Source organism: Rhodnius prolixus, unplaced genomic scaffold (assembly GCF_049639745.1).
Source record: "Rhodnius prolixus isolate KJV_2025 unplaced genomic scaffold, Rpr scaffold_11, whole genome shotgun sequence".
Classification (NCBI taxonomy): domain Eukaryota; kingdom Metazoa; phylum Arthropoda; class Insecta; order Hemiptera; family Reduviidae; genus Rhodnius; species Rhodnius prolixus.
The window spans coordinates 11126778-11141306 of record NW_027411625.1 but is presented as its reverse complement, the minus strand read 5'-3'; the positions used below and the strand labels follow the sequence as shown (position 1 = coordinate 11141306).

General features: G+C 35.8%; 2 protein-coding genes across 7 annotated transcripts in view; one reads left to right on the top strand and one right to left on the bottom strand.

The window, feature by feature from the left end:
* Tmem43 (Transmembrane protein 43) overlaps positions 1–14529 on the top strand; it is a 47646-nt gene that overhangs the window by 20229 nt on the left and 12888 nt on the right. For 4 of the 6 annotated variants that reach the window (XM_074138468.1, XM_074138462.1, XM_074138464.1 and 1 more), the window contains exons 2-4: positions 13412–13518; positions 13644–13748; positions 14046–14278. In XM_074138468.1, coding sequence (XP_073994569.1) covers positions 13489–13518; positions 13644–13748; positions 14046–14278 — 368 coding nt within the window. In that variant the 5' untranslated portion in view covers positions 13412–13488. Of the gene's footprint in view, positions 1–10900; positions 10998–12819; positions 12845–13411; positions 13519–13643; positions 13749–14045; positions 14279–14529 lie in introns of those variants that run through there. The other 2 variants (XM_074138466.1, XM_074138467.1) reach the window with 2 other exon arrangements.
* LOC141459403 (uncharacterized) lies at positions 1982–11932 on the bottom strand. The gene is made up of 8 exons (XM_074138461.1): positions 11665–11932; positions 6921–7233; positions 4953–5227; positions 4684–4879; positions 3774–3896; positions 3242–3437; positions 2971–3145; positions 1982–2329 (listed from the first exon to the last, which is right to left on the bottom strand). Exons 2-8 carry the CDS (start codon positions 7209–7211, stop codon positions 2005–2007), a joined length of 1581 nt encoding a protein of 526 aa, XP_073994562.1. The 5' UTR covers positions 7212–7233; positions 11665–11932; the 3' UTR covers positions 1982–2004.

Genomic DNA, 14529 nt, shown 5'->3' with positions numbered 1-14529 from the left:
TTTAGAATTCAGTTTTTGTTTTTTCTTTTTATTTCTGTGTGTCTTCTCACGACTTTATTCATGCCGAAAAGTTTGTCATATTGAGAAAATTGAGTTTTCAAGATTTACATCCAACAAACCAAAATTGAAAACATAAAAGGTCAACAAGTTAGCAACACAAATAATAGTTTGCTTTTATTTGTGCTAAGCTACTATGTTAAGAAATAGAAGAGCTCGTAAGATTGGTTATTTTATTTAACAACGTACTTAATCTTAGCAGTATTTTGCACATATTTTAATACCTCGTTCTCGTTCTTGATCGAAACAACTATACATGCCTGTCTTCTAAACTACAGCCAATTACGAATGCAAGACTCAATATTTATTGAGCTTATTTGCAAAACGATTCCCAACTGCTAAGCCAATTACTCTTAAACGAATTGATCTGCCGCAAATGAGATTTGCTTATACATTTTAAATTCTTCAAATAGATTAAAAATGTCTGTTTTAATTGCGTCAAAATTGTTTAGTTGAAAGATAACAGATAAATTAGTAGCAGACTGTATTGTGCACTGTGAGCAATTATTGTCCTAATGATTAATATTTTTGTCTTAAATTCAATATTGAGATTGCATGATACAACTTTCGCTAATGAATAATATCTGGGCTAATTTGACGATAGTAGTACAGCTCTTAAGAGACACTCTAGGGCTGTAATTCGGTGATTTTATGCATTTTTAGTAAAATTCAAGCTACTAATCGAATGATATGTCTCACTAAGAACTATGGGTAAGTATTAGTCTGTGGGAAACCTAAAGGTAGTTTAAGAGAAGAGGACTAAATGTCACCATCATTGTTCTACATACAATTAAAAGCGATTTTCAGAAGCTTGTTAACCAATTTTCGTGGTTATCTGTTCAACTGAATGGTGAACTAAATGGCAAGATCCAGCGGGAGCTAAGATTAGCATTTTTACAGCTGGATATGGTTGCTAAGGAATTTGGTTTAGTAAAAGTGTATGGTTAATTCAGAAAAAAAGAATATTCCGAAACCTGATGGTGGGAGAATACTCCTTTTAAGGTGTTTAGCAATTAAATGTTTGGATACAGTGTTATGGAGGGCGTAAATTAACAAATTACAGACTGTAATAGATGACTCTAGACGTTGCATCTAGTGTTAAGGAGTACATTTTTTCCTGAATAGTATATATGTATAATAATCTACCAAACAACTTTGCGGCCAATCGTAATCTATGGTTCGAAAGCGTGGGTATTATCCAAAGCGGAAGAACAAAAGTTATGCAGGTGGGACATTGTTAAAAAGACTGTTTGGATTATTAAGCATGCAAGATGACTACAAAGTCAGGAAGAACCGAAAAATCTTAGTTCTTATTAATGATCCAGATATAGTAGCTACTTAAAGTTTAAAGAGGCGGGCTTTAACGATTTGGAATATTGTCCTTCAGCAAAGAGGGACAGCAAAGAAGTATGTAGGCAAGGGACAAGGATAGGTGGGGAGTGATAATGGCTGAGACTCTAGTCCTTCATGGACAGTTTTAGCCATTAATGCAGTGGATATTTCAACTTGTGTTGTGATATTTATAGGACCTGTCAGTGATTACATGCTAGTTAGTGATAATGTCAGACCAGAAAGCTCGGCAAAACATCTATAAAGTGTGCATCAGAGATTGATGGCCAAAAACCTGGTTACTTACATTAAAATAGTTCATTTTAAATAGCTCCATCATTTCACTGGCTTCGCATTTATTTTGGGAGAAAAAGCAGTGTTACCAACGAATTCCCATTTTTTCAAAATTTAATTATAATGGTGAAGCTTTAATTAGTATTTCTCTGACTGTCTGAACTATACAATATAAACATATGGTTCGTATGAGAAGGGAGACTCAGCATGTTTCTTTGATTAAGGTATATTTAGTTTGTTTTTAGCTACACGTAGTATTTATGACTGCACTTGGTTAGGTCAAAGTGGTGATGGAACAAAATACGTTTAAAGTAAACTTTATTTTTACAAAAATCCTAAAGTTTTCAAAGCAACTGTTGTTTGAAGGATTAATTTCTCTTTGAATTTCCAGATTGTTGTGTCCAAAACACTTTTCTGTCTGTACTCGGTGCATGATTTCTTTAACGTCTTGACACAGTCTGCTCGATAATGCTGTAATTGTGCATCCGTAGTCTCTATGCCGTATGAAGTGCATCCAGATCCAAGGCATGCCAACGGGAAATGATTGTGCAAGATTAGTGCTCGTTCTGGATTGTGGAAGCACTTAACATACTGGTTTGGCTTGGTGAAATTCTGACTTCGGTAAACATGTTGTAACATGTGTAGGTACCTGCCAAAAATAAACATTAACAACAAACTTTGTATTGAAGCACAGTGAACGCATACAGTGTAGTTTAGAGTTGTGTATGTAGGTTTCAGTTTGAACCAAAAGTATGGCACACAAAACTACATTTGCAGGTCCCCTAGCAATGTTAAGCAAAAATTTATTTCTGGCTAAACTAGCCAAAGCCTGATTACATTTGACTGTTAGCTTAGAATTTATATTTCTAGGTCACAAATAGTAAGTCTTCACAAATTAAATGACTAAATCTTCACTATTAAGTAACGGTAATCTAATAACTCGTCTATTTCAACTCTCTGGTAGGACAGGTTTGTAAAAGAGTCGATTTTTTCCTTAAGAATTAAAAAGTAGTTACAACAAGGGTTGCTCAATACTGCCCTTTAATGTATTATTTGCTTAGATGTTAGAAGAATGGGATACCTGGAAGAACTATTGCGGCTGCTTCAAGAATCAGTTATTAGAAATGGTGTAACGTGGTTGTTATGACTAGAGTTGTGTGTGGCTTACAGCGGTTATAGTTTGAGTACAAATAGTTACAGTGTAACTACCAGTGAAGGCTCAAGTAACGATGTGGTAACTCATGAACATCGCAAATGCAGTTTATTATCTGGTAAAGTCATAGTACTCACCTAGGTATATCCTTAAACCAGCCATGTGAGTGTAATAAATCATCAAGGAAGTACACGTTTCGCACATTATACGAAGCTCTTGTTTCATTCTTAATCGCAAGTGCTTTTGGCAGAACAACTTTCATGAGTTGTCCCCAAGAGTCCGTTTGCAATGGCATGATTACCTCGTCAATATCTGCAAGATTACAACGAATTAGTTAGCACATTTGGTGCATTTGCGGAGTTGTGTGATGAAAAATTTATTTTCATCTATTCAACTAAAACTACCCACCTAATAGTACAATATATTCATATTTGTACAGATTGCGGTACAGACAGTCATTGTATGGAATAAGTTCATTCTGACGTTTATGGTTGATCTTCTTGACCAGATACATGTGCTGGAAGCCTGGAATATTGGGCTGGCCTCCAGGCAAAGTTAATGGCGTTACATCCACCTTGCCACGTTCTTTGTAGTATTCAAGTACCTGGAAAATTGCAAAGAAACAATCTATAAAAGGGTTGATCGCAAATTCCAGATTGTAAAAAAAGTCTGCGTTTTTTCTTTGAATGCTCCTGCATACACTTTACTTTGTTTCCACCTAACTTACCAACAGTCCTTCATTAGATATCTCTTTTACTTCCAATTTACATTAGTAAAGGATGCACGCGATTTGGTCTGTAAAGCAAGCTTGGTCTAGGGAGTCCTGTATTCTTGGATTCCGTACAATGAACCGTAGAATAAGTTAAAAAACGCATTGACTTTTCTTGCCATCTAGAATTACGCCCAATAGTCGCTATAATAGAGTCGGTTGTGTGCTTACCTTGGTAATGTTGGGATGGACCTGCAGTTTGTAGAAGAAGATCTTGTCCGCGCCGAGCAAAGCCAACAACTCGATCCACTCGAGCAGACGCAATGAAATGTCTCGGTAAAGAAAATCCAGGCCCTACAAACAATCTGTCATCTCAATTACCACGCATATCTCTTTTTTTTTAAATATAATGGGGATGAAAAAAAAATGACCGATTCCTAATTTAAAAAATCTGGTAAGAACACTCATACCTACTCTTCTATTGCCGCAGTTTACTTGAAATTTTATCTAGTTAGCTTTTTTGTATCATTTGACTGTAAGCCTTATTCTTTTCTTTCGTAATGGTACTACATTCTTCACCAAACCATTTAATTCTAATAATCTGTTCGAAATAACTGAGCTGCATTCTGAATGGCCTCGGCGCACCTCGTCGAATGGTCTTCACCTATCCATGTGTAGTGCACATATTCGGCACAGCTGTCGATGTCCGTTTCTTCTTACTCTGAACAACCAAACAGACGGTAACGGGGCAGTCTAAGCCCTCTATCGAGCGGAGTGCAAGCCTTCACCCTTAATAAAAGTAATGTCTATTTCTTCATTCGAGCTTAACGCCAGCTAACAAATCAGATTTGATTAGAGGCTGAAGTACACACTTCTCATGAAAATTTTCTAAGAAATGAAACCTTAGTAGTTACACACGGATTCCAATCTGGGATCCCCCATTTATATCCACGCCCATAACTACCATCATTTCTTCAAATCCGCCTAGTATGATTCTGACTTTGCACTCCATCGAGTAGATGTAATTAAATCGGTTATTGGCTATTTAATTTCGTTAGTTAGTATATTTCTAACTTATGTATTTCTTTAGTTTAGTCACACTCTCTCCTTCAGCTAGATACTAAGGCTCCTGAACACTCACCTTAACGCAAACAGCGAATCCCTGCTTGTGCGCCGGTCGGTCGTAAAGGACACGCAGATTGTTAGTGGGTGTGTCGCAGACTCTTTCCACCAAGGACACGGAGGCTGGCACTAGTTTGTGGTAACGCTGCGGTATCTGACAGGCGATAAGATAGGGCTGGAAGATACCTTGCTTGTAGTTGCCCCACTTCTTATACCTGCAATCACTTTGTTTTGTAATTTTGTTTGATAGACCCTATTACGTGCAGTAATAGAAAAGTAATACCTTACCAAATATATTTATATTCCATAACCTTAATAAATACTGGCTCCTTATGATTTTCAAACCAAAACTGACAGTGAGTTTTGACTGTTGGTTCGATTCGGTTGATCATGGCGAGAATGCGTACCGCCGGACCGATACGACTCATCTTGCGAATATCATAATATGCGTTATACAGATGAAACGTGCCATTCGTCGTGTACAAACTCTGCCAGTAAATGTTGTTGAACTCTAAGTCGAAAAGAGATGGATACTTGGCGCAACTCTCGTTCTTGTAGTACATCTGCAACGGAAATCTGGTGTGAAATTTCACTTGAATTTCCCTCACTAAGACATCAATGTTTTGTTCAAATATAGCCTTTTATTTAAAGATTAAGTGGCATCGACTCAAGCTCACTAAAAGGGTTTTTAAAAGAAGGGTGGTAATACTGTACAATACATTGAAATGGCAATTTGGAGCAAGTTTATTCTCATAGTTCATTTAAGTTTATTAGGAGGCAGATAGCAAACTTACTTTACTATAAATTTCTTTTATTCTAATCGTTAAATAAAATCCTAAAAGCATAGACCAGGAATTGAGCCCAGTATCACAATACATATTAGCTTTGCGGGCTGCACCTCTAAACGCTTGGCGGGACAGATTGGGGACAAACAGTTGAAATGTGTTCTTTCGTTAAATAATTATTTTCTGAAGAGGCTTTTTCTCTTCCGTGGAATTCTCCTAATTATTATATTTGGAGACTGGACTTCAACCTTTTATTTTTTATACATTTAAACATCAATATGAGTATGTACAGAAAGTTCTCACTTTAACTGACAAACGCCTTCCTAAAATATTAGCTAAAGAAATAAAAGCCGAGAAACTATTGTGGTATAAGGAATGTTTCTGGATTTGAGAAGTTATGGCTATGATGAATTACATTATAATGCAGATGGAAATTTAATGGACGGCTTGTTAGGTGGGATGAGACTTTCATTCAAAGATGATCTTTTAAATAGAGTACAGAATTCTAGGTGGCACGGTATTTATAAAGAACTTTCTTTTGATTTTGGACCTAACCATTATATAACAGATATTAATAGTTTGTTTTTTATTCAAAATATAATTAAAATTAGAGGTTCTTTATTTAATTTAAATTACAGAGTTGGCCGTAGTGAAGAAGCTCAAATATGTTCATTGTGCAATTTGCACGAAATAGAAGATATTTCTCATTATATAGCGGCGTGCCTGTTTTTGGCAGATTTCAAAAAGTCATGTTTTGCTAAAGGTATATTTGATAAAAACGAATTTATTCGCTATATAAACGGACAAAGCTGGGAGAAACTGTACAAATATAATGTAACGGCCGGGAAATACAGAAACTTTTTGATTAAGGAATTTAATTTTTAGTTTGATACAATTTAATTTTGTTTGTAAGCCATTTTGTATTTAGTTATATATATTATATTATTATTGAGTGATGTAAACTTGATGTAACTATATGTTTTTATAATAAGATACAATACAATTCAACTTCTGCTGACGGACTTCAATGCATGAAGTAGGTGCTTCAGTTTAAGATTAAATTGTGATTTTTTGTAAACTTATTTTTAAAAAATTTAATAAAGCATATTTATTTTTTTTTTTTGTGATTTAAGGCGCGTCAACATCTAAGGTTATTAACGCCCGGAGCTTTTTCCAGTGCACTGCCGGCCTCCGGACAGTGTTCTCTCGTTACAGACAACACTGTCCATCACCGGACAGTGAGCTGTAAGAAGCTCCTAGGAAGAGAAAATCTAAGGGTCAGCAGCTGGATTCGAACCCGGGACCTCCGCGTGGGAGTTCAGTATGCTAACCTCATAGCTAATCCCTTCCCTAAGCAATTTATTATTATTATTATTATTATTACTATGTGTTCTTCTTTCGTGGCTCTGGTAAAGGGGTCATCTATGAACCTTTAGTATATTGAAAGATACATAGAGAACGTTGTACTTACATTTAAAGCTGCACCTTTTTTGTTCATGTAAGCTTTGGGCAAATTCGGCATATGCAGCTTCAGTTCTACTAACATCTGCGATTCCTCATTAATCTTAGATTTATCCGTTCTAGGCGTTTCTGTATAAAGTCGCTTATCTACAACTAACGAAGCCACGGTTCCACTCAAAATATTCGCTTGCAAAACTATTGGCGACCTTGCAGACTGGTACAGATGAAATATAGAGAACATGCAGAGCAGCCAAATTGTGATAAGCCAGGCCCATCTGCGGATCGGCCGAGAAATACTCATTGCACATATCTGAAACGGTCACCTGCAAAGATAATAACCAACTCAGTGAATTTCTGGATAAATATGAAGGAATTTTCACCCTACAAATTCATTTCTGATTGCATGACAAAGTTTTTTTTATAAGAAATATTATATATCAGATGGATTGTTTAAAAAAGGTAACCTTAAGTTAACCGAAATTTTTGAGCGGCTGGTTCGGTTTGAGAAGTAAATACATAGCTCTTTCACATAAAAATTATTTAGCCTACAACCTCCCTACTTCCTTACTGAGCCTGTTTAAAATAATTTAGACAGCAGGATATCTTTAAGGTATAAAATGAACTTAACCAATAATTAAATAATTACTTTAAAGTTGTCTCTCTGCGTGCCTTAAAAGACGCCTCCAATAAAAAGTTGAGAGGCTGAAATGTAGGGAGCTAATTATATCTCAGTAATCTAAGATAAGATAGCCTTTCAGACTGAGCTAATTACAATACATTTGTTCTGATGAAATTGTACGAGAATTAATCACAGATTGAGAATTATTCAAGTTTATAGAAGCCTGGAGTTGCCTAGACATTCTGCTGGAGCATTGGTACACTGTTGTTTGCGTGTGCGGTCATAAGGGAATTTGCTACTTCAGGAAGGCTCTTCTTTTACAAATCTCAGCCATATTCGGGTGGGGGGTATACCATCATGCCGCAGAATGAATGCACTAAGAATCATAGCCATGAAGGGTGTACATTTTTCTCCAAAAGGTGGTTATAAAGTTCATTATTAACTTCTGCCTAAGTTTACGGCTATTTCGAAACAAATTAGTTTCTTCTAGCTTTAAAGCCTAAAATCTCTCTCCAAACTCTTAAGTCTAATCAAACAAATTTGAGGGGCCACAATAGATTTCTTGGATAGGGTATCTGGCCATCCCCACGAAATGTAATCTAATCAAAACTTTTGACAAGATTTTAGAATAGAATAAATTGTTATAATGAAACGGATTGTTGTTTGTATCGAAAGCAAAATTTGCTTAACATTTAATGTTGGACAGTTAGGCTACTTAATTTTGCCTCAGATGTTGGACAAAGTTATAATTTATTATTAAGTATGATATCATAAAATTTAGGGGGTTTTAAACCACTAACGGTTTTCTGTAAACTCAGTGTCACAACAATGGTAAGTAGAGAAAAAAACAAGAGCTTCTGAATCTTTACGGGGACATTAAGTTAGTGATTATCACATTTAAAGAATACGGCCGAGAGATTGCCATGTCGGTATGAGAACGGAAAACCTCCTGAAAAAAAGAAGGAAAATCGGATATTCTAGGAAAAGATAGCTTGACGTTGTGAGAAGGCGTGAAAAAGACGGGTTCGAGGAGAAATAGGTTAAAGGTGCTAAATAGAAGTGAATTGAGCACAGTGATTGTGGACGAGCTATTTTCTGTAAGGACAGAAATACAAACTAGAAAGAAAGAACAGTCTGTTCACAGTTGACAGATATGGATGGTTTTTTTAAAGTCCAGAGTATGCTCAGACTAACCGAGATGTCTACCAGACTAGGCTAAATTGTTAAGCTTGTCAACCTTCGTGACAAATGAAATGGCACCAGCAAGAATGTTTTATACAAACAAATAATAATGTTTATCAAGGATTTTCTAGGAATATAGACAATTTTATTTATTTATTTAAGGCGCGTCAACATCCGAGGTTATTGGAGCCCGGAGCTTTTTTCAGTGCACTGCCGGTACTCAAACCGCATAGCTAATCCCTTCCCTTGTAAACAATTGAAGTTCCACTACGCTAAGAATTGCCAGAAGTCAGCTTTACACGCAAGAAAAAACAGTACAAAAGAGCAAACATTTTCTTTTAGAAATCAAAGTGAAATCCTGGTCTAAGGAAAACATCTTTTTCCATCGTTCTGTATATGTATCGGTCTGAAGAAATCAAAGCGGAAACCACACTAATAGTAAGAGAACCTAATGAGTTTGCCTTGGCCAGCTCATCCTTTCACTTCAAATCCAATGTGGGATATAATCGGTCGGCGCTTAAAAGTTTTCCTCAACAACATACAGCTGCATCATTAACTTCAGCGACCATATACTTCAGCTGACATACCTTTCGAAGCATGCACCGTGTATTAAGATAATATATTGTTCACCAAAATGTCGTAACGCGTTATTAAATGTCTTTAATTGCCGTCATCCCCCTCCCCCAATGGAAACTTATATTACGTAGGTTAATGTAACTTTCAACAGTAAAAGTTTTAAGCTTGTAATTTTATCCCATCTTTGTGATAGAATTTACTAACGCACTCAAATACAAAACAGAGTTTTGTTGCCTTTAATAACTTCTATATTTAGTTATGACTGAAGTTTACATAAAATCCGTTGTAAAACTCCTTAAATACAACCTTACGTAATAGTGTATTTAAAGTGTGTTAAAATACATCTTGTATGTAAGACGATTGTGTCATCATATTTCGTATTTGTTAATAGCTACATTCACAAATATACCAATATACAAGGTGTTCATTTTAAGACGGCTCAAATGCATTTCATGCTCAAACGGTTGATTTGAGCTAAAAATGGTAGAGGAAAAATTTGTTGCCAGTCACGTCTAGTTTCTGAATATGTGACTTGATTTTAGATTCCTGCCCGCATACGCGGCAAACGCGCGTCCAAAAAAGTAAGGGTTCGCAGTTGACCCCCATTTTCATATACACAGTTTTAAAAAGTATAAAAAGTTATTAAAGAAACCGAAAACCGCAATTCGATATCTTCAAAATTAAAGGTGCTAGGCCATTTCAAGATCTGGTATTTATTAATCATATTTCAATTTTTTAACTTGTTATCAAAGAGAAAGAAGAGCACGCGATAGGTCATTTTTATGTATTTTTTCATCCCCTTCCTACTAAAAATATTGCCGCATCATAGCTAATCTCTTCCCTAGTATTTTCTTATAGCAACTATTAATTTTATTTCCTCTTATTACAATATTATTATTTAAAGTAATTTAATCTTGTTCGATAACCAGTTTGCAACCGAAACATACGTTTTCTAGGTTCTAGAACACAAATAACTTGTTTTTGGGATGTGTATTTATAATGCACGTGTGTACAAAATAACTCAATACCTTTGTTGATGTGGTTTCATAAGATACTAAGGTTTTGGTTGACTTTCTTCAACCGGTAGTTGATCCGGTAGTTCCGGCGACTTAACGGAAATGATTTTTTAGTTTTGCTCTTTTTGTCAAAAATAGCTCCAACGATTTTCTTTGAAGTTCGTTAACTATTTATCTTTGTTTTCATTTTATCTTTGTAACTTATTGCCAGAAAAATAGTTCATTTTGGGGGAAGAGCAAGCACAAGAATCCCTAAACTGCCACGTCATAACATGTAGGCACCTGTTTAAAAGAAATCGTCCACATCCGAATTTCTTTAGTACTTTCGATACCAATAAATTATCTACACGTAATTATTTTTTTTATACTTGGATAGAACGAGGATGTACGGTCTAAGGACAGATTAAAAACGCACTAGCTTATGTGTGCTTGGCAGGAAGTGGCCACTCTCCCTAAACACAAGATTCTTCCTTTATTTCCGTGACTTTGTTGGTGTTACGAAGAGGTACAGGTTTAGCCAAAATCAGGTTTATAATCTGGGATACTTTCTTACAAAGTTTAGACTGATGTGAGGACTTCTAGGGCATCCAGGAGTGGATGAGGACATGCACTTGCGATTGTTCGGCAAAATTCTGGCAGCTCTTCTGAGGAACATTTCTCCACCTACGGCCCTTGGAGCTTTTGGGCTGGACAGGTAAGTTATTTAGGATCAGCATGAAATATACAAATTCATCCCACTAGATCTTGCTGGTCAAGGTAAACGGCCACGTCTTTGAGGTCGAGTGTTCATTTTGTCTTGATCAGTTCTTACGCCTTACTTTAGGGCATGATGGAGTCCCTTATTAATTATTATTATTAATTAACAGAAAGAACGTCTTTGTTGACAATTTTTTTGCCGTTCAATTTTGTTTGAAACCTTTTACACAATGCACACATGTCGGAATATCTCTCTCGTTTAAACGTTTCGATGAAAATTAATTTATACGGTTTTAGGAGGGAGATGACGTTAGGCTCATCTTTAATGTCATTTTTACAATACATGTTAATGCAGTAGATATTGAATTTGTTCCTGAAATTCCTAGCTAAGAAAATACTGGAATATTGTCACTTTACTATTCGGCTTTTTCAGTTCTCTTGATCAACTTGGTGCACTAAATAATGTTGGTTTTGTCTGACATTAAAAAAAAACATTTATGGGGAGTCAGGATGAGCGGGGACGATACTGACTAGCGTTGTTTTTCAGAGACGAAACTTGCAAATATTGACAGCAATATGAACAAAAAATACAATTTTTAATGGAAATTGACTATGTTTAAATGAGGTAAAATTAAGTGGTGCTCGTATCAGAACTACTTACTTACCTTATTAGTGTAGGAACGGAATTGAATATTGGCCATCTTAACAAGATAGACACAGATTGTCTTAGATTCATTGCACCTGCGTTTTTGTAACACATTAATTTTTCATTCAAGTTTATAACTGATAAAAAAATAAAAGGTTTTAAACTACTTTTTTAACTTGATTATTGTTGTAACTAATACTACGTTTTGAGTTTGGTTCAAAAATGTGGGAATGACTACAGTACTTAGGCAGTGGGGAGTCGACACTGGACTAACTAACGGTACTCCGTACCGCCTCTTCAACTCACTAGATCCCCACCAACTTTTCAGCTTTTCCAGTCCAAATCCAAAATAACTTGTAACTTTCTTTAGTGGTGTATCCTTAATTGGTGATCCAAGGCGTACAATCTAAAATCGTACACTTACAAATTTTTACTGAAAGTTACTGAAAAAGTTTTAACTCTTGCACAGTCTTCTAAGTAGATCTAATATATTGTACACTAAACAGTACTTAATGCATTCGCATATATTTTAAAGCCTCGTTTTTTTTTTTTTTAGCTAAAAAAATCTGCCTAGTGGCAGCCCTCTAAACTACAGCTAAAGGCTAAAAATACACGCACTTTTTTTAATCTGGATTAAAATTCCTTTGCAAAAGATTGATACACAATCATCAAATTGTTGAGTATGGCAGCAGGACTTTCTATTATTAGTGGCGTGATCTCGCCAAATTTCTCTAATTAAATTAAATATCACCGAACATATACTGCGTTGAAGTTCTTTGATCCAAAAAGTGGTTTTATTTGTGAACTCTAGGCCAAACAAAAAAAATGAAGAAAGAAAAAACTTCAAACTATGTCCGGGTTCTAGTATCAGACCCGAATTTAACTTGGCTGGCTAAATCCCTCATAATTTCACAGAAGATTGTTTTAAACTTTTTTTCTATAGGTTTTCTCGATAATGGTTCTTTATACTACTAATATTATTAATTTATACTATTAATTATACTAATAATTGCACACATGTACCACACATTTGTTTACAACATTTTCCAGAAAAATCCATTTTAATGCACATCAGGGAGAGAAAATGGAGGATATAAAAGGCCCTGTAATTTATATAATATTGACGAAGATTATTTGAGTTGCTAAACTTTGAAATCCAAAGGAGACGGCGTCGACCGCTGGTGCTAATTTCCTGAAAAGTAATTTCAGTTTTTTCGCGATTTTCTTCAAAACCTTTTAGCTGATTTCTTTAAACTCGATATATCGACGAAAAAGGCTCTATTTTTTTAAAAACATTCTTCAACGAAACATCTAGACGAACTGGAAGCCAGTTCGGTATTTTTCCGTTGTTTTTTACCTTTCATTTTGCAAAAGAAGGCTGCCCTTTATGTATATTTTTGCTTTGGCTTCAATACTAGATAACAGAGACAAAACAAGTAGAAATCTAGACGAACTGGAACCCAATTCGGTATTTTCCGTTGTTTTCTACCTTACATTTTGCAAAAGAAGGTTACCCTTTATGCATACTTTAGCTTTTTATATTAAAACTTATATATGAAATATTTTCCTAGAAAAACATTTGATTCAGTTTCTGGACGAGAAATCAGTTCGGTATAATGTATAATCCTCATTAACGGGAATTCAATGTGTTAGTTAAGTAACAAATTTGAAGAAATTCAGTCGTTTTTTGGATCTCTACCGAATTTTGTAAACCTTCGCATACTGCTGTAACAGCGCTCTACTTTACTTCAAATTTGATGTTCCAGGTGCCAAATGCAGAGAAATGATTTTATTTCAAGACCAGATGAGTTGCGGTAATGGTTGATCTTAGGAGTTATTCAGAATGGCTTATATCATGAAATTCAAACAGGAGGTATTAATAGATTATTGGAGTCTAATTTTTTAGCACAGAGGTCGCAGTACTAGTATGTTCTGGCCAGGCCCCATACTATGCAAGCATGCACTACCAAGTTGTAACTAATAATCCTGTTTTTGCAGAGGCGTAAAGATCGTCTGCGCTCCGAATTGAAACTCTCCTGGCTGCAGGTATTTATCGGCGCAACATTTCTAATATCAGCAGTACTGCTCTTGTCGTGGAACGAGGTAAGCTGTACTCTTTGTGATTGTACTTGTAGGTTCAATTTTGCGAGAGGTTTTTTCGTGTGATGTAAAAATTTTCATAAAATGACATCGCTAGAGAATTTGAGTTCTAGCAGACGCTTCAGGCACATTGATAAGCACCTCTCAGTTCCTTCAACCTCAACTTCCTGTAACGTGTCCCAAATCAATACTAGTTTAGATCTACCATATATCTGATCACACTAAAAAACCCGAACATTTTTAAACACAGTGTTATTTAAAAATATCGAAAATTAGTTCAGAATATTAACCGGTTTCCAGCTAGCAGCCATCGATACAAACAAATCACTGGCGCAGGCCCTACAAGACTTGAGAACAATAAACAACATTTGGAAAATTGAGCAAATCAACGATGGAGCATTAGTGTATGTGTCAGGTATATTACAGGTTGGTGAACCATTGACTGAACCTGATTATGGTATCTCTGTGCCGGCAGTTCTACTGAAACGTCGAGTCCAGATGTACCAGTGGGTTGAGGAGGTCATCTCACCAAGGTATGTGAGCTATATGGATAGTTGCAGTAAAACTAGTTTTGGATTCCAGCTGTGACCCAACTCACAACTCTAGTCTCACCATACCACTACTATGGACCCACAATGCAGTTCCAGTAGGTATTCTAGGTAACTAGTGTTGCTTTATCGTGTAGGTGTAGGGTTAGCTGGGCCAAAGTAATGGCACAAAGCCTTGTAAAAATGAGAGGTTGTCCCTCCTAGGACCTCAAGGGGTCGGCACAATAAACATTTTT